General features: G+C 38.2%; 1 protein-coding gene across 10 annotated transcripts in view; it reads right to left on the minus strand.

The window, feature by feature from the left end:
- Positions 1-24,395, minus strand: part of ENOX1 (ecto-NOX disulfide-thiol exchanger 1) — a 370,196-nt gene that overhangs the window by 63,329 nt on the left and 282,472 nt on the right. For all 10 annotated transcript variants that reach the window (XM_083854594.1, XM_083854596.1, XM_083854591.1 and 7 more), the window contains 2 exons: positions 15,755-15,967; positions 2,658-2,764 (listed from right to left, as the gene is read on the minus strand). In XM_083854594.1, the coding sequence (XP_083710720.1) occupies positions 2,658-2,764; positions 15,755-15,967 (320 nt within the window). The remainder of the gene's footprint in view (positions 1-2,657; positions 2,765-15,754; positions 15,968-24,395) is intronic.

Below are 24,395 nucleotides of genomic sequence, written 5' to 3' on the forward strand. Positions count from 1 at the left end.
TATTTGCATCTTGATCCAAAATGAGTGGCAGCAGGGACAGCTCGGTCTCCGGGTTACTGCTACAAGGGCAGGCAGGCAGCCCCTGCACATGTTACCAGGAAAAGGATCAGCAGGCATGCAGGCTTTGTAGGAGTCTAGACAGTCTTTGTTCTGGGTAGAAAAGCTGGCGCGGGCGTAGCGGCTGCCTTTGTAATGGCAGCACCGAGAAGATTGAGAGGACTCTATTTTGTCCTAATAATCCTGTCAGGTGTAACATGGGGATGCTGCACTGTGATTAGTGTAGGCTTTGTCCACCCGCAGACAGCTAATTTTTCTGCCAACAAAGAGCTTAATTCCCAAAGAGGTGGTTTGAAATCTTTGAAACAAGGGAGAGTCGTGTGGAAGGAGGAGACAGCATTGAGGAGTCCGACAACAGCTCTGTGCAATTAACAATAATCTGTCAGAGGGGGGCTGCGTGAAAAAAAGGGAAGGCGTTTCTCTCAAGCTGCACCCTTGGTTCATCAGCAGATCTCAAATATTCTGAAAAATGTATCTGTACTCATTAATCCCAGCAAAGGCAAGGAACCTAATTAGTGGGTTTTTTACAGGGGAATAATTTCAAATAATAAAAAAAAGTTATTAAAAGGCTAAATCGTCAACCAGCGTCTAATGAAATCCGAAGTGTCTCTGGAAGAAACTGGCAAGCCATTTCTGATTTCCTTATTAGAAAAGACCACCTGAACATTTTTGTGGGGAAGAATACTGCACACATGAGCAGACATCCACTTACATTTACTCCCTCATTAATGGACAAATGTCCTTGATGCATCAGTGTCTATATAATCAGCAAAGTCAATAATTTTCTATGGAGAATGTCTGTGTGTGTGAGTCTTTTCTTTGCCTTAGGTTTCTAGCAAAGCTTTTCTAAATTCAGGAAAAAACTGGAAGGTGATCAAGCTGAATTAAACAATTCAGCAGATAATATCATGGTTAGAAGATGCAATTTAAATCAAATATACTATTTGGTTTATTTACATTACATTTCAGATCTAAAGAACAGGCATTTCCAAAATATATTGGTTTAGATAGATGCGTTACATAATTTTGAATTGTTTTATTTGTCCTCCTCGTCGAAAAACAAAAGGCAGCAATTTTTGAAAAAAAAAATAGTAGAGAATTAACATTGCTGGAAAGTCCAACTCTTACACATTTCAGTTTATTAAATATTTAGAAACCAGTAAATGAATGACACACCACATTACCACATCCCCTTACAGAAAGTTAGTTTAAGAAGGGATGATCTTAATATCATTTAAAAAATCTACTAGCAAATCATAATTTCATATTTCTCTAAAAGATAAGACAAACATCAATTCCCAACTTCCCAACTTTCAATTGAACAAAGGCATTATCCACTATTGTATGAAATATTTGTGAACAAAATGCAAAATACAGTTTGTACCAATAAATTATGCTAACATTTTATTTTAAGTGTCCCATTATTGAAGTAATTTTGTATTCACCATAATAGCACTGATAATAAAGTATTCATTTGGTATTCATGTGGATGTTACATTTAGTGCCATTGGTATTCAACTGTAATTTAGCATTAGTTAATGGACACTTAAAATGTTATCCAAATGATTTATATCACAGCACTTCAGTGTTTCTCAAACTAAGTGTACAACACTTATTTTACAAGGGTACTACAAAATTATTAAATAAGTGCACCTTACCTTCTAAAGTTTTTATTCTGAGACAGAGAAAAATCATTTAGAGGACTGTGATAGTAACAATCAACACACTGTACCACATGACAGTAAACCAAGCGTATGTAAATTGCTCATATTAAAATCAAATAAAAAAAAAAGAAGAAGAAAGAAAACAAAGACAGCGGTACTTACTTTTTAAAATACAGGTTCATAGCGTATATACTGAATTTAAATTGTAAGCTGGATGACCAAAACACAGGATGAGGTCTAGCACTTCCTTTGCTGCTACTCACAGCAAGGGGAGTTAGAATCCCATTTCCTCTGCTCATGCTTATGACAGTCACACATGCATGGTCCCACACTGCTAACTCTGTGTGGTTGTATGATTACATTTATACTGGTTTCTTTGCAAGCATAATATTTAGAATCAACACAAATGATGCATCTACTCTTTTAAAGATAAACATAGAACAAATGGGAAGGAATCGGTCACAGTTAGGGACTTAATATTCTTAAGCCATTATTTAGGAAAGAAAATTTTTATTTTATTTTCACTCAAAGTCATCTTATAATGACCATAAGATGGCACAGAGAAAAAAATCTTTGCCACAGAATTCTTTTAAAAACAGGCCATTAATTCCTTATTTGAAAATACTGTTCCTAATTTCACTACTTCAGTTCATTATTTTAGATAGTAAACATAATCTTCTAATGATTTCCCAGATTTTGCATGAAAAATAAAAAACACATTGCTCCCTGTCTTCATGTTATTTAATGACTATTACCATAATGAGAGCAATGGGAGCAATTCATACTGTAGACGAGACTGTAAACGGCCAGTTGATTAACAGCTAAAATGGTAGCTGTAAATATTCCCAAACACACTATGTCCAGCTACAATCACACTCGTTCTGTGTCAATCCAGCTGTGAGATGATGGATAGAAAGTAAAAATAAAATCACCAACCTCAGAATGCTTTCGCCAAATGTCTATGTTCTTTCGCTGAGCTTTCGAGAAATGGTCCCAAGCTTTTTGTCTGGTAGAAGCGTTGAAAACGGCGACAATCTGCTCAACTTTGGTGAACAAGGAAGTCAAACAAGACAAGCAATTTATGTTGTGATCACTATAGAGAAGCAAAGCAAAGACACTAGGAGTCTATGGATGATGTCATTACTGAAACAACATCATCAATATCCATCCAATGATGTGTCTTTTGTACTTACATTGTATCAATGTTGGAGATGTCTCCCTTCAAGTCTGTCTCCATAACTTTAGTCTACACAACTCTAAACTATGCACCAAGAACCAGGCATGCAGCTTCTACCCTGTGGTGTCTGCTACCACTCCCTGCACTGGCACATGCCTTTGCAGGTGCGGCAATACGTGTGTGACCACAGAAATGACTCTTGAGACATCCACCTGACATGTGTTCCCCCGCGGCAGTGGCGCACAGACGAGCGGGCTGCACGAACGGGAGTGTAGAATGCAGGCAGGCTCTGCTTAGAAGGGTGACTATCTGATAGTGGGAACTTGTCAGCAGGTGGGAAGGGCTGAACCATACATCAACCCTGCACTCTGTGGCTGCAGCTGCTGCTTCTCCTCCATTCAATACCAAAGGGCTCACCTGTGGTAGATCAGTGCTGTCTCCATGACCTATATATGGTTACTTATATGAACAGACACTTCTTTTCTTCACATAAGATGAAGAACAGATGTGAAATGGGCTTTCTCTCATTCAACTCTAATGAATTTGCTCTGAAGCCAAATGTCAATATTTAGATCAGTTATCTAGGATGATTAAGATCCTCAAGTTTTTAGCTACTTGTTCAACTCAGTTGAGAAAGCTTTTCTCTCAACAGTCTTTTCTTTTTCTTCACTTCAGTTACAAGCAAAATTGTCCTTCCACAACAGTGACCTGGCTGAAAATGATTTGGCCAAGATGTAAGTCACCTTCATCCCAACACAAGTAACTGAAGAAAACACCAATAAATCCAGATTTTCTACAAACGACCTTGGCTGTGCCTCTGAATCAGCAGCTGTGCCAACCTATGAAAAATGATTCAACTCTTTGACAAAGATTCTTTGCTATCTATCTCTTTAGATCCCTGGGTGGAAACAATGTCCTTTTTTTATCAAGTTGCAGCTTGCAGCACTTCTTGTTCCTCTCACTGAAAAGTGGTGGCAGGAGTGCTGTAACCCTCTACCCTGGTCCCTTTATCTTGCTGATCTAGAGCTTCTCTCATTCTCCCCTTAAGTAAGAGATGTAGAGAATCTTACTATACATAGCAACCTATCCTATCTAAAACGGTGAGCTCACCTACCAAAGCAGTGTCTTTCACCACTAGAATGAAATGTTAATCTCACTCATTTGAGCTTATTTTTTCTATTCTCTGTTTTTTTACCACTTTTAAAGGATGCTTTCAGATTCCAGAAGATTACAACGTTTTGAATGGAAATTTTTCTTTCTGAGATGATTAATTACCTTCTAAAGTCATAGAAAACAATTGTAGTTCATTTTCTTTTAAAACTAATACACATAGGTAGTTTACAATAAAGAAAGTGCTTCAGACCAACTGTAATGATCTTATCCATTTGTAATCTATTTAACTTTTTAAGGTAGATGTGATAATTTCAGCCCATTAGAACTTGCTTAGACTGAAGAGTGGATGTATCAAGGAAATAACGCTGTGTATATTTTTTCAATTAATTTGAAAAGAATGAAAATGGTAAAGCACTCTATTATTATGTGTATGGAAATTGAGACTAGAATTTAATTACTGTCATTCTGTTGATGACCCAGGTGCTCAGAAAATTTTGCTTAATTAACAATCTGTTTTCAGTTTGCAAGTGGAAATTCAAGTAGAAAAGATTCACAAAGATACGAAGAAGAGCTGGTTTGCCATTTTCCACTAATAAGTATTAATAAGATCATCTGAATTTTGAAAAACATTTGAACTTTAAAGTGTTTAATTTCCATTATGTGAACAGGTGCTAAGTTTTATCAAAAGTCATTATCTGATCGTTTCAGAAACTTTCCTCAATGGAAACACAAGCTAGGAAGATGCCATAGCTTCTTCTTGTATAACTGCAGTACACAAAGTCAGTATTAAAATTATCTTCTTCATTTACCTAACCTTTTGGAATTAAAAAAGTGACAAGAGGTAGGATAGTATGAGTACAACATGCTAAAAATCAAGGCATTTAAAGAAATTTTATGAAACAGGCAGCAAGGGATAATATAAAGAAAAATGCAGAGGAGAATACTAAATTAGTATCTATCAAGGACCAACATATCAGTGCTCTATTCAAAGAAAGTGTCAATGTATGTACAATGATTTTAATATTCACAGCGACCTAGGCTATGAAGCTTTGAAAATTCCAACATAAAAGATCTCCAAGAATTACATTAGAGCTATACAGCAGCCAAGGCCATGGTTTGGCAGTACAGAGAAGTGCCTTGACATCTTTTTCTACTGCACCAAAATCCTTCATTCATGTGCTATGAGATGGCAATTCAATGTAAACCTGATCTGCCACATTTATTCTTATTGCACCAAGACTAATTTATTTTCCCATCGATACCTTGGCAGCCTAAAGGTGGCATAAGGCTTGTGCTCTGGGAAATTGGAAGACAAGACATGATGTACCCAGTTCTGATCAGGATCAAATTTGTATGGGTAAGTGACCCAGCAGCACACAGGGATGGTAGATTCACCCCTAAGGAGAGGCCATGAAAGGTTTATATTAACTGAGAAACTCCTCAGTTAACTCATTTTTTGTCTGTGTCTGGGTAAAACTGGGCCAAAGAGAGGCCCCAGATTTTGTGCCGATAACTCCATAATCTGAGTCTCACTGCTGACCATGGTTTTCAGATTATTTTCTGATCTCCAGGAAGAAATTTCCAAAACTGTATAACAGGTCATATCTATCTCTCTAGGGCACCTTGAACTCCAGAATGCACTGTAGTGTCAACTGTGACTGGTAAGTAGAATTATTAAGTAACATGAAATATTCATTGTCAAACATCTGTTAGTGAGTTCTATGCTATATCAAATTTTCATTGACCATATGCAAAGCTGTTTCCTTACTAAATTAGGATTTAAAAAAACACATTGTTCTGGAAGGGTCTATAACATGTCATGTTTTTCCTATCAATATAACTTACAGGAAGCAAGTTATTGCATCTTTCCTAATGACTTATTCTGCGGTTGCTAATTAACGTGGCGTGTTTTGGAAAAAGGATTATTATCTAATTGTCTTTCTGCTGTGTTATAAATAACTAGAAAGACCCAAACAACTAAGCTTAGAGTGATATGCGAGTGCCAATGTTTAACAAATTCAATGCAACTACAAGACACTTTTTTAGAGGTGCCAGCTTACAGTAAATATATTAATAGAAAATTTAAGCCTCGGTTTCTGCTGCTGTAAAGAATGCTACCTGAAAAATGTATTGCTATCAAGTATAAATGCAAAAGCAACCAGAAAAACTAAGTAAACCAGCAAAAATCCCTTAAACAATACCTGAAGAAGTTATATGGAAGATTGTATTAAATGGAAAACTAGAATATCTCCAGGGCAACAAAATATTTGATACAGGATATTTGAAAATTGTACTACCAAAGGAAAAACAGAAATAAATGAGAACCAAAATGTAGCCTCATCTGCAGATTAAGAGGTAGAGAGAACACTTTTACCCTGCATTACATTTATCAAGCCGTCTGGTCTTAATACATGATTGAGTGAAGGCTGAAACTTATCTCTGGATTGAGGAGTTGAGAAGTACTCAATTTTTCCTTTGCTTATTACATGATAAGCTGCCATGCATATTATTCTATGCCATATATTATAATATATACAATTTATGATAGAAGAAAGAAACAAAATGTAAACAGAAAAAGAAAAGTTAGAATAAAAACAAAAGTCTTGGATGGCAGATAAAATAATCAGATTTCATGTAGAATTTTAGTCCAAATTCCACCAATTAAGGGCACAGGATGAAAAGGGCTTTGCACTAAATTACTGCAAGTGTCAGAGTAGAATATATAGCAATTTAGCACAGAAAAATTCTGTAAGAGTGCGACAGTTGACATGAAGGGTAAAAGAAAAATTCCACCCATAAAATTACAGTGTAAAGGAAACTGTTACAGTAAATGTATAACACACTTTTCAAATATAGAGTCGCAGCACAGGGAGGATATGGAGTTGGCGTGGTTTGGGTCAGAAGCCCTGTTGCTGAATCCTGACTAAGCTGCAGTCTGCCAATTGATTTGGCTTCAAGCCCAGCAAACCAAGGAATTACAGTAGTCAAGGCTAGATGCTGTAGTGAATGAATTAGAGTCTTCAGGTCAGTATTGGATAGGGAAGAGAATATTTTTGGCAACAGTCCTGAAAGGCATTTGGCAATGAACTGAACAGAACTTAGCATTAAGTCCAAGGCTAAAATTGTGCATAGGTAAATGGCATGTGACATTAGTAAGAGAAATGGTAGTCAGATTGCAGAGTAATGAAACATGTATTATTATAATTAATTTGAGCAAAACACTCGTTCTTTTGGTTATGGTACTGTTTACTTTTAAAAAAGAATTTACCTTTCTCACTTTTAGAGCTGAAAACCTGCAGCCTCTTACTCTTACTCAATTCACATGCCACAGATGGAGAGACAGATGTGATTGCCTTTGACTAGCAGAGGAAAACGTAAGAGTTGGAAATATCACCCTGGGGAAGACTGCAGATAATGCAAGGGATGGGTCCTAAAGTAAAGCATATCACAGCTGAGAACAATAAGCAAAGGCCATTATAAATTTGTATAATGAAGATACAGGTTTTGACAGCTATGCAAAATATCTCCCCTGCCACAAATAAATGCCATAGCTGTTTCTCTTTGTTTTTGATTTTTTGGGGTTTTGTGTTTCGCTGTTTTTTAAAAAAACTTTTTAAAATCCACAGTTACCTGCAAACTCCATCAGAAAAATTTGGTCTGCATGCTGTCCAGACGCCTGTGGGTTCCTTAAGACATGGTGTTAAGACATAACGTGATAAAGGAGAAAACCACAGGACTTCACTATTATATCCCCAGATTCCACCTTTTTGGACAGACCGAGAGAATGGTGCCTGCAGTGATTTATCTCCCAAATAGTTTTGCTATGCAGGCAGTCAGCTTGCAAGGATGCCATTCCTCAACCTGCCCTTCTACCAATAACTACATCAGTACTAGCAATCAAAACCAGCCAGGGACCATTCCTGTTCCCTGAAACCAGTGGGCACAACATGCTGAGTGTCCCTGCAGAAACAGTGCTTCTCTCTTCCGAAAAAGATGCTTTTCTTGGAAAGTACTTGGCCTGCATCAAACTCTAAACTGTACCACATCTTGTGGGAGAACACTAGCTGACCCAGAGCAACAACTTTCTAACAGCTGAATAGTATGGGCCAGCCTACCCTAGCTCAGCTTAATTTAATCCTGCAGACAGAGTCAGGGGGGTCATCCTTTACTAGCAGTCTCACCTTTTCTGCTCTCATCCTGGTACAGAGGTCTCAGCAGTGCAGAGAGCAATTACAAGACTTACCAGAGGAAGAAGGATGCTTTCCTCTTCCCTGTAACTTGTCTTATCTACCTTAATACTAGAAACAGTCTCCTCTCTCTAAACTATTTCTGCATTTCCCTTTGAATAGGCCTACAGCATTTGAGACCACCAGTGTGTGTCTGGGTTCATGCTCAGTCCCTCTTCCTGTTCCATCTGACTCAGACAGGTCCTAGTCAACCTGCTTGTGTGGGTTATTAAGAGGCTGAGTGAATGCCAATCGTCTATACCTGGGTGTGCAGGAAAAAAAATATTTCTTTCTAATACAATAAGGAGATCTTTCCACATAGACAAAGAATAAAAAAGCACTTATACCACAACAGTTACTACAACCCCTGGTCTTGTAAGAATATCAAAGCCCAGTGCCAGCAGACATTGTTTTTATTTCTCCTTCTTTCAGCTAAGAAACCCAGTGGGGAACAGTGAAAGAAGGAGCATTATGGGGGATACTAAAAGTGCCCAATTTATGGGATTCATACTGAAACCTGTAGTAATTTTTAGGAGTAACTTTTCTGAGGTATGTATATCAACAATTGAAAGTTCTAGAAATAGAACACTCCTTGTTAAACCTTGAAATATTTTTTAAAAATTAATTAAAGAGAGGACAGTTTGCCCTGCAAGGCACTGGTAGAAAATCTATCTACAATTTAAGCTTTGAAAATCTTTTATGTTGTGAAACCCTGGTTTAATTTACAACAGAGAAACTGACAGCTTGGTGTAACTGCAAGAGCTGGCGCCGTGCCATGTGATAAATCACTCGGACTCAACAAGACCACTTCACCTTCATGTGATTTCTCAACAAACAGGAGCCTGACATCAGACCAGCACAACACAGTAGGGCAAGTACAAATGTACAGTACCTGCTCTTTCAATGCCATCATCTTACATTACCGAATGGACTTTTATGGACTTTGTGTTGACAATCAGAAAAAATCCCTAGAAAAATCTCAACTGCCCCCCACCAACTCAAAGGAAGATGAAATAAATGCTGCTTTCTTCATCAGCTTGACAAGATTATAAACCATCCCCAAACTACTGCAGTTAATCAGTTGTTCTTTCTTTCATTTATTGTTAGGCACACCTTTCTTTTCAGTTTTCAGACTTAAAAATAGCAAAACTGGGAACTATCATTTTTGGTAAATCTGTCCAAAAAGAGAACTCCCAGGGAACTCTGCAATGTAGGAACATCATAAATGGACTAAGTCATTGCAAGTCTAATTAAGTGAAGTAAATTAGGCAGGAATCCTGCAGATTAAAATGTTCCTGGGAGGAACAGGAGGGTTATATTTGTTTGGGGCATAATATGGTTTATTTTGCTGACGAGAAAAGTATAAAGGTGTGGATAAGGAGGCTTCAACAGTCAAAGCCTCTTCTGGCAATCAAAACAAAAACTTGTCTCACACACTTTAAGTGTGAAATTTACTTCTCCATTTTTTGCCATACCTTATGTTCCCTTGCCTGCCATGACTTCTTCCTTCTCTATTTTTCTTCCTTCTTTGTGTCTTCATCTTTCTCTCCCACACAGTCTTTCCCTTTCCAAAACTCTTTTCTTGCCCCATAACATCTCTGTCATGATCAAAAACCACACCATTTGTGACAAATCCAGTGATTTGACATGAAGCGTGACTGCTGCATTTTGAAAGGAGCAAGTATTTCAATCACTCATAGTTGCATAGGATTATTCATATTTATAAGGTTTATTCAATTGTTTATAAGCAGTCTGAAGGCTTTAGACATGCAGACCACATGGTATGCACAGCCAACTCATCCTTTTGGGTGAAACCTCCACCTTTCCTTCCTTGCCTAATGTCTCTTCCCCATCCTTTATTTCCACAGAACATTTACAGCTCAGTTCTGTGACGCATCAGGCCCTTATCCCTGTCTCTACTCAGCAAAGCAAGTCAAAACCAAGCACAGATTTCCACGTGATTAAAGCACATACTTCTTTGCCTTGAACTTTGTGTCATCATCTGGGAGAAATGCAGATTCCAGGCAAGTGGCATGAGTTGTCAAAATAGACTGAAATCTCTTGGAAGGAAGTGCTTTTATTTTTCTGCAAAATACCATGCATATTTAATGGACTACATTAAAAAACAAAACCTTTTAAAAATAACGGTAGAGCTTCTGTTGAAATTCTGGCCATGCTTAAATCGATACCAAGATTCGTATTGACTTTAGGTAGAGTGCAAGCTACAGACAATGGAAGGAAAGCAGAAACTCAAAGAAAATGAAACACAGAAGAATAAGCTATGTGAAATATTATAAATTGCAACCACAAAGGGTTATACTACCTAAACAAAGGGAGGAACTGCAAGAATGCAAGGTAAAATAAAAATGGAGTCTTTCATCACTATTCTCTGCTACTGCCACAGCATCTTGTATAGAAATGCTTTTGGGAATATGTGTATATGAGACAGAAAATCCCATAGATAGAAGCACAACTGAAAAAAGAATAAAGAGATCCAGCAGAGCTTTACTGGACAAATTATTAGTATAGAAATGAGCCAAGAGCACAGAGACTAAATGAGCTAACAAAAGGAACTGGATGGATTGTAGAGGTTATTTTGTACTTAATTTTTTTTCTGTTTCAGAAATGCATCAAGGTAGAAAGTAATAGTGGCAACTAATGACATGAATGATTAATGTTTTTATTTGTATTATAGTGGCATTCTATGACACCAACTGAGAACTGGGCTGCACTGTAAAAACACATTATATGACTCAATCTCTTTCACAAAGAGCTTAATGATGACCTAAAAAATTGCACATAAAGTAAGCTCATATTTTTGAATTAGTCAGTAGCAAAGGAAAGAAAGACTGTAAGACTGGACAATTAAAGAACAGGAAAATCCTTTCAAAAGTTGTTATTAATGTGGAGCAATTCAAAGAACACTCTGGAAAGCATGATTTATATATAAAAAGTCTGACTGCTATGAGAATTTTAACTAGCATGCTTTCAATATCTGTAATGAAACTGGCTTCATTTTCAGTACTATGAGACTACTAAAGAGTGGAAGGATTTTTTGGGAGAAAGTACTGAAGTATGGAATTTAAAGCAAATCAGATGAGACAGTGATTTCAGCAATCACCATTATAGCAATGTAAATTCTATCTTTTCTAAAGCAAGCCAGCAACTTCTGAAGTGAACCTGTAAAGAGAAAAACAAAACTGATGCCAATCATTTTTTTGAAGAGGGCTAAAAAAAGATTTTAAACATTCTTCTTATGTTTTTGAATATTAAGAAAAAATAAAAGTGGATTCTATCTGTGAAGGCATTGATAATGTTAAAACAGATTAAAGCATATCCTGGGAGATCAGAGAATGAAAATGAAGAAACCTGAGAGGAGGAGGATTTTTATTCAGTCTATTGAGAATGCTTTTCCTTTCAGAATTATTTAACTACAAATTATTATTTTTTTTTTTTGGACAGGGGGGTGTAATTCATATCAGATACTAACCGGCTATTTGATAAGAAGTTAACATAATCTAATATACCACTGGAGACCTTTAGTAGAAAGGAAAGGAAAACTCAAGGTAACAATTGTGATATTCCCAAAAAGAGGCATGTGAAACACAGCCTTCTTCCCAAACCTTTTATTCTTCCTAAATGGACAAGGCTGCTGAATCAGCTCAAAGTTGGATATAGCTTCACTTCCTGTTTCACAAGTAAGGGCCGAACATGCTTAGAAACAGGCAAAACAGGTAAATTGCACAATCTCTTAATCCATGGAATCATAGAATGGTTTGGCTTGGAATGGATCTTAGAGATTCACAGACTCTGATGGGGACCTGGTTTCAGAGTCCACTAAGTCCAATAACTCATTAGTAAAATGGACAAAAATGATGGAATGTCATAATCTGCTCAGTAACCAGATATGGGGGACTTCTCTTTATTACGCTATGTGTGCTCAACCTATGAACTTGTATGCTGGGACACTTCCACCACCTTGTGTGTCTTACTCTTTAGATATCAAATTACTTTTGAATATGGAATTTTTATTCACCTGTAGGTACTTTTGTCAGTGTTGTCAAGTTTTTCAGTGTTGCATTAAACAGTCTGAAAACTCAGTAAGAGGTAGGCAAAGTTTACAGTGCATGGAGAAGAGAGTCGGAGGAGGTAATTGCAGCTTTGGTGTAGTCTAAAAAAACACAAACAGCCCAACAGGGATATCTCTAGAGCCTCCACTTTCCTTAAACATGAGGATCAACATCTGTAGACTTTAGGCTGAAAAGGTGGTTTGGGAGGAAATGAAACAGAGGTGAATGGAAAGTCAGGGGGCAGTGGCACATGTATCTAAAATGTGGAAGTAAAGTAGATGTGAAACCGCAAAGACAGACCTATCCAAAATCCTTGAAAACAATCCATACTTTAAGCACAAATTCAAATCTAGAAAAATCAAGTAATTTAATAAAAAGAAGGAAGTAGACAATTTTCTGTCTTTATTCCTAAAATAACTGAAGAAGCACCATACCAAGGCTAAGACTCCCTGTAGCACTTAAATCAGGTACTATAAATTTGTGGTGTGACAGCAGTAATACACTTTATTTCACAGATTATCCTGGCACAAGTACCTTGATCAGGTAATTAATTCATGTGCTGAGCAATTGACCCAAATTTTTAGGGGTAATCTGCTCAGTAATCTCCTAAATATCTCCAGGCACAAATTTGTAGCAAGGATTTCAATGCCTGTACTTCTTTAGTAGTTGGGCCATAAGATGAAATGTTCTGGTCACAGTAATCCTCATTAATAAGAAAGTATTTTCTACTGAGACTCAGTAAGACTGTGTGTGAGTATGTGAATGTGTGTGTTTCAGGTGAGTGCACTTGAAACCAATTCTATTTATTTTCACTCCCCATAACATTCATTGCTGGCATTTTTATCTAACTCCAAGTTCTTCTCTTATGGCACACCTGTCTGTATCAATGCTGTACACAGTAAGTGGGATTAATCTGCCCTTAACAAGGCATGTAAAAAATGGGACACCTGGTTCAGAGCTAGGCCCCCTGTGAATCCTCTATGGGCAGCAGAGAAAAAAATGATATATCCAAGAAATGATTCATCTCATTGGAAGAGCACCATGAGGTCAGTTTGATGACTCATTCTGTGGAGATTCTTATTTTTCTCTTCTGATTCCAAAGAAAGCCCAGAATGGTCAGCTTCAAGTTGACATCTGACCTAGTTCATGAGAGAAGACTGCCACATGATATTTTTCAAATACTATAATATTTATGTCAAATGGCCACACAGCTGCAGCATTTCACTAGACTTTTGGATCCTTACTGTGGAAGAGCAGAAGTGGGCTTTTGTCACTCTGCAGAATTGAATCAGCCACACACCTATTTAGGACATCTTGTATTTTCAAATTCTTCATAAAGCAACTGACATATTGTAACCAATTATGCAGGACTGTAGAACAACAATGGAAAAAGATGCATGAAAAACATTCTTCAGATGAATTCAAATACAGATCAATTCAAATTTCCTTGAAAAAGGGAAACTCATTTCAGAATCTCCATGCTTAGCAATCTTAGGCATATACATGTATAAAGGAAAAACATCATTTGTTTGCAAGAAGTTTGCAAGGAATTTTAATAAGACATATTAGTGCTAATAATGGCCAATATTTATGATGTTTATAAAATAAACAATGGGGAACATCTGGAAAGCTTGTAAAATTCGTTCTTACGAAATCACAGTGTAACACCTTTCCCTGAGGCTGCTTTTTGCTGACCATGTCCTTCTAGGCCACATCTGTCAGAAATTTTCTTCTTCCAGACACTGCTGTTACTGTGGCACTAGGAAACTCACATTTTGAAGCCAGAGCTATTTCTGGTTTTGTAAGTTCAGCATTTAGCACATTACAGGAGCAAAACAGATAACCAAAACTGCAAATTTCCACCTGAAACTACAGGGATCTCTATTTCCAAGTGACAGATGTTCTACAACAGTTGGTGACAAATGGGCTAATTTAGACTGATTTAACTAAAGTTCAGCCTGCTGACAATGGGGGACTTTTTTTAATGCAGCTGAAGAAGGCATTTCTGAATGCTAGAGCTGGCTGTTGCACACAGAACTAGAGAGGCCCTGGTGTGAACTGAACAGCACGCCACGCGTGGTGCCTGCATCTCTGTGCCTCACACTGCCTTTCAGATGCTGAGATGGAAGACAATATTGCCTAGCAAATTATCAAGGGAATTAGCTGGTCTTTTAAATTTACTCTCTGAACATATGTCCACAGAAATCAAACGTCTTTGGCCCAGAATCTTTGTTTCTAATTTACGGCATCTAAACTCCTAAATTAGGATATATGCCTATGGTGAACTGGTCTTCTGAGATGCTGAGCTCTCCATCATTTATGCAGGAAGCTTTGGTGGCTGCTCTGCCAAGTCCATCCAAGCTTATGTCTTCAATTCTAACTTTTAAAGGATGTTTGCTGAGGGATTATAAATAAATTGCACAAAAGCCTTTAGGGCTTTTTTTTTTTTTTTTTTTAATGTAAAGATTAGTGGTATGATTCAGAAAATACAATGTAACAACTTCACTGTCCTTCTGGTAAATTATCTTAGGTTTTGTTCTAAATTGGCACATGAGAGCTGGCTCCAGGTTTCACCCTTCTGAGTATCATAATGCCTCTTCCTTGAGGATCCACGAGTAAACATGTTAAAACCCACCAAGAATTAAATCAGTATTCTTTCTCCTTTTTTCCTTGTCTTTTCTTTTTTTTCCCCTCATAATTTTCTCCTTTTTCCTCTCCTCTCCCCTCCTCGCCTCTCCTCACCTCTCCTTGCCTCCCCTGCCTTTGAAGAAAACTTTTAGGCAAGTATCCTGATCATTGTTTTATGAGGGAACCTCATTAGAGTAAGTTCATTGATTGTATTTCTATACTAAGGAAATAGCTGCCAGCATTAGATATTTAAGACAGTTTATCTGCCCAATTAATACTGGCATTGTATCAGCCAACCAGTCCACATGCCAGCAGCAGTACAGCATACTTTTCTACTGTGGAGGTGACCTTTACCTGTGAACATATCCCTGAAAGTTACACGATTCTGCTGCCTTTTACCTAAACTCAGGCAAAAATAATTACCTAATTGTGCTCTATCCTGTAATTGACCTAGTTAACTAGCTGCCACACACAGGCTACATATCCTTTCTCTCAAAAAAACCATGATCTTTTCTCAGAGCAGTGAGGCTTCTGTCTTGTCCATTCTTGAGGCGTTTTGTCTACACAGCAGTAGACATTGTGAATAGAGCACGTCTTCATCTATTAATAAAAAAACTACTGAAACTTTGCTCACCTTGAATAATAAGTTCTTAGGAATGGTCCTTGATCCTCCAAACTGCCATAGAGTATGGAATAGGATGTGAAGTAGAGCATGACTGCATCACAACTACTTACCCCCAAAACAAACAAGCAAAATGATAAAACCACTACCACCACCACCACCATCACTACAACACTGACAAAAGGGGAGTTACTTACATTGGGTGAGGATCCCTGTTAAGGCATTTTTGAAAGTCTCCTTGGCCTGCTCCATTTCCTGCTCGTGAGCCGCCTTCTCGTTCATGAGCCGGCGGACGTGGCTGTTGGCCGACTGCACCATGGAGTAGAACTGGTTTGCGGAGCGGCGGTTCACCTCGCCTCGCTCAATCCAGGTGAGCAGCACCGTGATGGCCTCAGAAAACTTGCTGTCGTCTACAACAATCAAAGCACAGGTTTCAAATTGCAGGCATAAATATCCTGCTGAGAATACATTTTCTGCTCCATGTCACATTAAAATCACCATAAATCCTGCTTGCAGTATATCATTTGGGGCAATTTTTGTGTCCTTTGTTCTATCAGATGTAGGAAGCCAATACAGCCATGTGAAACTACATAAATCTTCCTTCAAGACTTGTCTTCTCCTCTCATTTTAATAGCTTTCTCACAATAAAAAGGACCTTCCCCCCCTTCCCTGTGGTCTGAGTCTTCACTTTCACAACGTCTCCCTTAAGCCATTCAGTGATATGGAATGACCTTACAGCAGGAATGAGGAGACCTCTGTGGCACTGGACTCACTGAGGAAATGAAATGTGTCTGTGTTAATCTGCTCAGCCAAAAGCTCAGTCCTGGAGCTTGGGCTCAGCCATACTTCTGTCAACAGATTTCACTAACATCGTGTTGTTAATTAAGGAACAATGTTGAGGCTGAACAATTCCTCCTCAAAACACTGATTAATTACAAGGAACTGCTTTGAACAGATGATGTGCCTGCATTCATTTTGTATTATTTGCTTTGTACTATTCAAATTATATACTTTTTTAAAAGATTCCAGGTGAATCCAGGAAAATACCTGGATTACAGCTTCATGTTTACCATTCAGGTAACAAAAGTGTTTTTTCTCTGCAGAAAGATTGCCAAAACTGAAGGTCAGATTTTGTATGGAATAGGATAAACACTCCCTCCCCAGGTAATCTTTCCTCTGACAGTGCTCTCAGCTTCCACAGAAGACTCTAAGCGCAGCATCCATTACACTTCAGGCTTCATCAGGATTAAGAGGAAACATTTCTTTTTAAGTCCCATTTAGACTGAACTGCAAGAAAATATTATTACAACAGTGTCTTCCTCTGGAACCATTTTTGTGCAATTCAATATCATCTTTTCACCAGGATTTTATTCTATAAAACTTCAATTTCTCAACAACTCATTTTAAACATCTCATCTAGTCCTTTTTGGTTATATTTCTTTATATATATTTTAGACAGTATGCATACCTTTCTGCAGGAGAAGGTATATGGTTATGGCGGGAAGATGAAGTGTAGTCATAACCAACAGACACTTAAAACAAAAATTGGAAAATACTAAACCCAGCCAACTGTGTTACAGGATACAGAAACATATGACACAGCTTGTAAGACTGCTTTCCATGTACAAAGAATAATGAAATACTAATTGTTAAGCGATGATTTTGGAACAATAATCAGTTCCCTAAAAGGCAAGTAGCCTAAAATACAGAGAGAACTAGTGACATGCTCTGTTTCCAAAGCTTCTGAAGAAGAGATTTTTACATTGCCTGATCTTTAACATCTTATTAACTGAAACATGCTTTCAGCTACAGCAATAAGATTTGCTCTCCACAGATGAATAGGCATGTTCGCCCAAGATCCCTCAAGAAAAAATTGCAAAATAACCCATAACACCCTCCCTGTGTACAATGGTGTATCTGTTGTAAAACATTAACATGTGATTCATTATCATCATTCATTAATTTTAGCTGGGCAGGAAGAATCAGATGGGCATCCTTTAATTTCATATTTTCCCCTTGTATTAGATTCCACTTCTGAGCTTGGCTGGATACATATGCAGCAGGAATGTATTAAGTGGCTCTGATGAGCGAGATTGGCTGAATATAGACCTCAGAAAAGCCAAATGTAAACAAGACTCATGCAGAGCCTCTTCACTGTAAGAAAACACAAGGGTAAGGCTCTCCAAAAGATTTGGGCAAAATCTTCAGCCTGCCAAATTGCATGGGAACTAGATGTCAAAGATGCAAACAGCCAAGAACTCATCCCTGGAACACAGTGTTTATTATAATTACACTAGTAAATAAGAATAACTTGCAATGGTTTCTGGCAATGTTAGCATGCTTCCATGCATGAGGAAAATCAGCAGCACAGAAATATCCTCCCTTTTCCTTGTTTTAGTCTCTTCCCAGTACTCATTTATGTGTTGTTTCATTATAGAGTCTCTGTGAAATAAAAACACCCTCCCCTTGTTTTGTTTTTATCAGGCGCAGTGGGTGTCTGTAAGGGATGTTCGTAAACATATCATCCTTCTGCCACATAGATTCTACCCATTTAAAAGGACATGCTGAAAACCTGTTTTCATCATACTGTACTTCCAGGGAGCTGCAGAGGTCTGTGGGACTGTTATAGTTAATTCACAGCTCTGTACAAGCAGGAAAAAATCCTTTCATTGGTAAACATCAGCATCTTCATTGATTACATAATTAGAAGTTACATTAAAAAATGCTAGAGGGTAATATATGCACAACAGGAGCACATTAGTTAATAAAATCTTTTCTCTACAATTTTAAAATTTATTTCACCTTAATTTCTAAGTTTTATATTCTTGAGCTCACTCAGTGACTGGTGTAAGGTAACTCACTGTGAATACATTTTTTTCATCCAGAATACAGTGGCTCTTTCGGAGCAATGAGAAAAAAAAAAAGCCTTAGAAAATCAGATTTTTATATGAGATTGTTCATTTCCTTTTTAGTTAGTAGATAAATAGTAGAAGAAATGCAGCAATGGAATCTAATTTAAACAGAGCATGAACTGCCTTATGATTGCAGCCGTTCATTAAAAAAAATAAAACCAAACACCTAATTCTGTTCAAAATTATTCCCTCATGGTAGAATGCACATAATTATACACTGTTTAAAAACACACTCTTCAAATAAATTCCTTTATATAAGACATGTTTCCATATGTAATTGTTCTTTTAAAATAAGCATGCGTCAAATTATTTCTTCCTCTCAGAGCTTTTTCCTCCTCCAAGTCACAGCATACTCTAAGCAGATGAGGCAGGCTTTATCAGTCCTGATTATGTTGTCTGTTTAACAGTGAGGTGAGCTGTGCTCCAGAAGTGCCTGCTTCCCTCAATCACCTGCAAAGGGAACCTGGGTTGACCTGCTCCTGTATGGACATCTCTGCCACAGGCACACTTTTGGCTGGAGTAATCCCAACCATTCGACAGGTGCACCTGCTGCAAGCATCCCCCCAGCACCTGCCTGCTGCGTGTCCCTGTAAAAGGGCAGTTCTAACACAAGCTCGGGCAACATTGTGTCATTTGGAGATTACCTATCCATCAAGGATGGGTCCCTGTCAATAGAGATTTCCAGATGCTGCCAGACTCGATCATGGGGCTCTAGAGATAAGCTATTTCAACCTTCTCTTATATCAACTAAAGATATTTGACATTTAAATCCTAGCTCACAACTTAGATGAAAAGAAATATAAAGAAAAGAAAATGCATCCCTAGAGCTGACCAGAAAATTGTTAACTGGAATATTTCTATGATAGAAGGGAATAACTCTTGACAAATATTTTGCATTTTTCTGCTTGGAATTTGACCACCTCTAAGCAACTCCAACTGAAATAAATATTTAATTGAAAAAGCTATGACAACAACTGTTACAAAATGGTATTCTGGGAAAAGGTGTTGGAAACAGAGGTTTTACTTTCAGTTTATGGAGTTTCCCTGGTGTAACACAGGGCAGAATTCAGCTCAGAGTACCCTCAAATGTGACTATTTATCTCTCAGTGTTAAACACCTCCATAAGGTCCTCTCACAACTTGGGTGATGGTGTCCAAGGTCTTAGCCATTAGAAAGGATACAGACTAATCCATCACTCTGAAGCCAGGCATTCAAACACTCATTTCTATAATTTTTACATTTACACATATATTGCTAATATAGCTAATTCAGTATTTCCATGTTTCAAGAGCAACATTGCATGCTGGACTTTTAGCTAGGACAAGATCAAACACTGGGCTACAGATTTAGCCTTGTTATTATCTTTTCAACCCTTGTCTTTCTCAGATGTTTGAAAAGCATCTGAGATATTTCACACAACACTTGGAGCCTCTCTAAATCACAACAAACCTTCAACATTGTCCTATGGCTGTGGTGTTGTCCAGAGTCAGCACACATTATCTGTTGTTCCTAATCTTGCTTCCCTAATGCAGCCTCCCAGGCTTGCAAGGACATGCTGAAAAGACAGACCTGTTGGTCTTTACTCCAGAGACTATACCTAGAAAGCTCCTGTGCTGTTTGCCTATGTTTTGGGATGCATTAATTATCTCATTGTTCTCTGGCCCTTCTGTAAGATGGGAAGGGGCATGTGTATCTTTATCCCAAGTTTTGCCCTGACCAGCAGAAACCCAATTAACAGACACCCCTTGAAGGTGTTCTTGTGAACACTAAGCATGACTGTGCTTCAGGGCAGGCAGAGAAAGGACGAGAATGGTGGATACACCTCTCCTCTTTTGCCTCTGATTAACAGCCTGTCCTCTCCAGCTGTAGCAGTGCCATGGGAAGATGTGTTCCCTGCCTCATCCCTATGCTCAGCACTATCCCTTTGCTCATGGTTACACTGCCCTCAGTCTGACTGGAGCTGCTCAGCTGCTTAGACTCCAGTTCCAGTTTGTCAAACTGGGCCCAGTTCAGTTATAACAGGAAGGTGGCACAGTTCAGTTCAGGATGCAAACTTCTTCATTACGTATAACCGCAGCCAGGGGAGGATGTAGGGTCAAGGTTACTCTTAGTCTCACTTCTAACTTGATAGTTTATTAAACTATAACTAAGATTTCTAAACTGCAAAGACTGAATTCAACACAAAAAAGAATAAACCTTAGGGAGGTGAATGCTGTGGGTGAATCAGGTCAGAGAAAAGGTTCACTAACCTCTCTCATCAGCAGGCTCAGCCCAGCTCCCTTGTGCATCGGGAACAATTTTCTTCCCAGCACACACCACTCCTAGTGCCAAAATGACAACCTATTTTTCTCTTGGCTTAAGAGCTTCTTCTGTACTGAGTGCCTGCCAGTGACCTAGAAACACAACTCTTCAGTCTACTACCCTCACCTTCTTTTTTTTTTCCTCCTCCAATCCCTTATATAATTGTGCCATGCATCACACACATCAGTCTAGTACTTCTGGGATTAATAACATTTTTAACCCAGTGGCATTGCATAACAAGTGAGAATCAAGAAATACAAATTCTTACTGCCAAAGGGTTCTTTTAAAGAATGATTAATATCCACCTTACTTTTTTTTAAATAGCCTTAACTGCATGCTATAACAAAGAAACTTTTCCAGTTATGTAACAAATGTCTAGCTGACACTAGATTTGATAAAAATACAAGTATACATTCACTAAAAGATATTAAAAAGTAATTTCTCCCCCCTACATAATCAAACTCTTTCTTTCAAATTAAATCACACAATATTCTTCCAGGGGTGGGTGTTTCATGTCAGACACAGAAATCCATTATCTTCTCCTGCTGATGCCATTATTTCCAATGAAAAGTAATTATGAGGGTATTGAGTTTCCTCCTTATTTCTCAAAATCACACCACAAACTTTCAGATCAGTGAGCTGCCATTTCCCAGCTCTTAGTAATTAACTTGAGTCATTTTACAGTGTGGTACATTTAATCCAGTGGGTTTATATTAAAACCTCAAAATCTGAATTGATACAATACAGCTGAGATGAGGGAGGATGCTTTTAGTAATGCACTAACCAGTCAGTGGGTGTACCTCCTGTAGGCTTTGGGAGAGAGGTGCCCAGGGAATTGGGTTACCAGGCTTCTGATAGCTGAACCCAACTTATGCTCTTCTGCCAGCAGACAAAAGTGCCCTTGCACTGTGCCTGCTCACAGCCCCAGTGCGAGGCTCTTGGAGCCAGATGTATTGTGCCACAGCAGATGTCAGCAGCATATGGAAGAAGGAAGGAGAAAATGATAATCTAAAACCAGGAAGGGTGAGTGAACAGATTTGATGCTAAAGCGTCGCAACATGTCTGTTTTAGGGCTCTGTTCTGATACACCACTAATATAGATTTAAAAAAAAAAAAAAGTGCTAAAAAAGATCCAGAGTTTCAGCATTTAAACCTGGCATTCACTGGATTTGTTCATAGGATCTTACTTTGCCTCCCCTTCTGACGTAGCTCTGCACTGAATTAGATCCTTTCTGGCTGAGACTTGCCTCCCTGCATAACTGCACTGTTTCTGCAGTGCTCCACCAATCTGGCTCTCAACTGCAGGGTGATGATGAAAGCAGTGTATTTTTCTTCTTAGCAAAATATCCTATCTCCCAAGCAATTAAATGTTGTTTATATTTCAAATGATGTGCAAGAATTGAGATTGTCAGGCTTGATGTTACCTGAGTTTTGTGCAAGGCACATCCCTGGTAAGTTCGTTCTACTGTAACTGCCATATATTTATTTAAATTTCCAATCTGTGCTCTCTTCAGGGGATAATACAGTGCCTGGCAAAGAAGCAGCTTCTCAATTTTTAAATTATATTTCTTGAAATGAAAATCCGTATGAACAACTTCCCTGTGCTCATAAAGAAACACTATATTAAAAAGGGAAGTAAATTCCAGGGTAATGTATATAACTCTCAGATATTTATGTCTCCTTTGCTCAAAATATTTTAAACCCCAGATATTCAGATATAAAGACATGCCTTTGTTAGGTGATAGAACTATTTAGCTACCCGCAGCAAGTAAGACAGATGTACCATTTTAAAGGATCTTATTTGCAAGAAGTGATTTCTGAAGATGATACCATTAGGTACAGATATGCTTGAATTAAGAAAACCGTAATGTTCAAAATTCTGCTTTGAAACGCAAATGTCATAAGCACAGATTAAAATGTTTTGTTCCAATGCACCTGACACAGCAGCATTCCACTTAAAAGGTTCAGCTTATCTCCAGTTGTGTCATGTTCTGGGCACCACACGACTTAACTGTTTATAACGCACCCAGGAAAACAGATGTCAGAGCGTGCAAATTTGAACCTAAATATCTACTGACACATTTCACTGTGCAGTAATAACACATCTGATTTAACACTGAGGAATTAAAATCTCAAAGACACACACAAATGCTGCAATGAAACAAAAGAAGTGAAAATCACTTTCTTCTAGTGTAATAGCAGAAGACACAATACACGCTGCTGGTTTTCTCAAAACAAGAACTCAGGGTCTATTTTCAAAGGCTATTCAAGGAGGTAAATAACATTTACACTTCATCGTAAATGACCTTGGATTCCCAGAATTCACATCTGTGAATTTATTGAGGTATTTTCTCAAGGAAACACAGATGAGAAGCTGCTTATGCTTTTCATGTTAGTCATCTTGTTGGAATGCTGGAGCTCATTTCATTCTGATAATCGAGGCTCAGGCTAATGACATGAAGGGTGCAGGAAAAAAATGTCCATACTGCCAGCAAGGAGAGAATCAAGAAGGACGTCATTTGCAGGAGTACTGAAGATATTAATAAATAAAAAAAAATAAGGAAAAATGAAAAAGGGAAAGGGAGATACACAAAACCCAACACTGTTTGCCACACACACTGAATTGGAAAGTGGTGAGAAAATGCACTGGTCCATAGTTTGATGAGTTTCTTTGATTTCTGCAAAAATCAAGTGTTCAAACCAAGTTCTTTGCAGATATAAAGGGATTCAGGGAATTCAGGGAACAGCCTCATGTATATGAGGCCTCACATGCACTGGATTCCTAGCCCCACTCACCAGGCACTGAAGAACTGGTTCTTTTGTTCTGTGAAGCTCCATATCAGTAGAGAATACCTGGCTGAAAATTTACAATGAACTTCTGTTTCCAACAAAAATTCCTCTGTACTCTCTCACCCACGGTCACTGCTGTAACACATGACTTCAGCACACCAGAGGAATAGGAATATGCTGACACCGGGGCAAAAGTTTCCAGCCAAGTCTGTTACACAAAACCAATGATTTCTTAGGCTGCAGATTGCAGAAGGTGAAAAAAAGATATTATCACCACTGTTACAGACTCAGTAAATATCTAGACCACATTAGGGGAGTGACTCATAAGCCTACTTCATCTCTGCTCACCATAAGATCTCCTTGCTGTCAGGAATTTCCAAGGTTATTTTGACAACAAAAGTTTCTTGGATTCAGACCATGTTATTGACATCTGTGGTTGCAAAGCAGTATCTTGGGTTAAGATATGTTTAGTTATTTTGGCTTGCTTTTTAGCTAGTGTTGCTTTGTGAACTTCTGGAGGCACTGCAGGAGCTGATATCTGCATGTTGGGCACCTGCAGCTCTGTCTCATGAGCTGGCAGCAGAGCTCAGGAATCTCTTGGAGTGGGCACCACAGCAAGGTCATGACTCTCCTCAAGAGAACAACTGCAGAAGATCTGCTGAAGAACCAATCTTTCAAGTTAAATCCTGCCCAGTGCAGATATATCGTGATCCTTCATTACTTTAGGATGAATTGTCCATGCTTTTGCAGCAGTGCAAATGTGGTAATAATACAGACACCTGGAATTTTAACTCCAAGTTTTACATATTTCTGTGAGTATGTATGTATGTATGTG

The sequence above is a fragment of the Zosterops lateralis genome (genome assembly GCF_965231275.1).
Source record: "Zosterops lateralis genome assembly, chromosome: 2".
NCBI lineage: Eukaryota > Metazoa > Chordata > Aves > Passeriformes > Zosteropidae > Zosterops > Zosterops lateralis.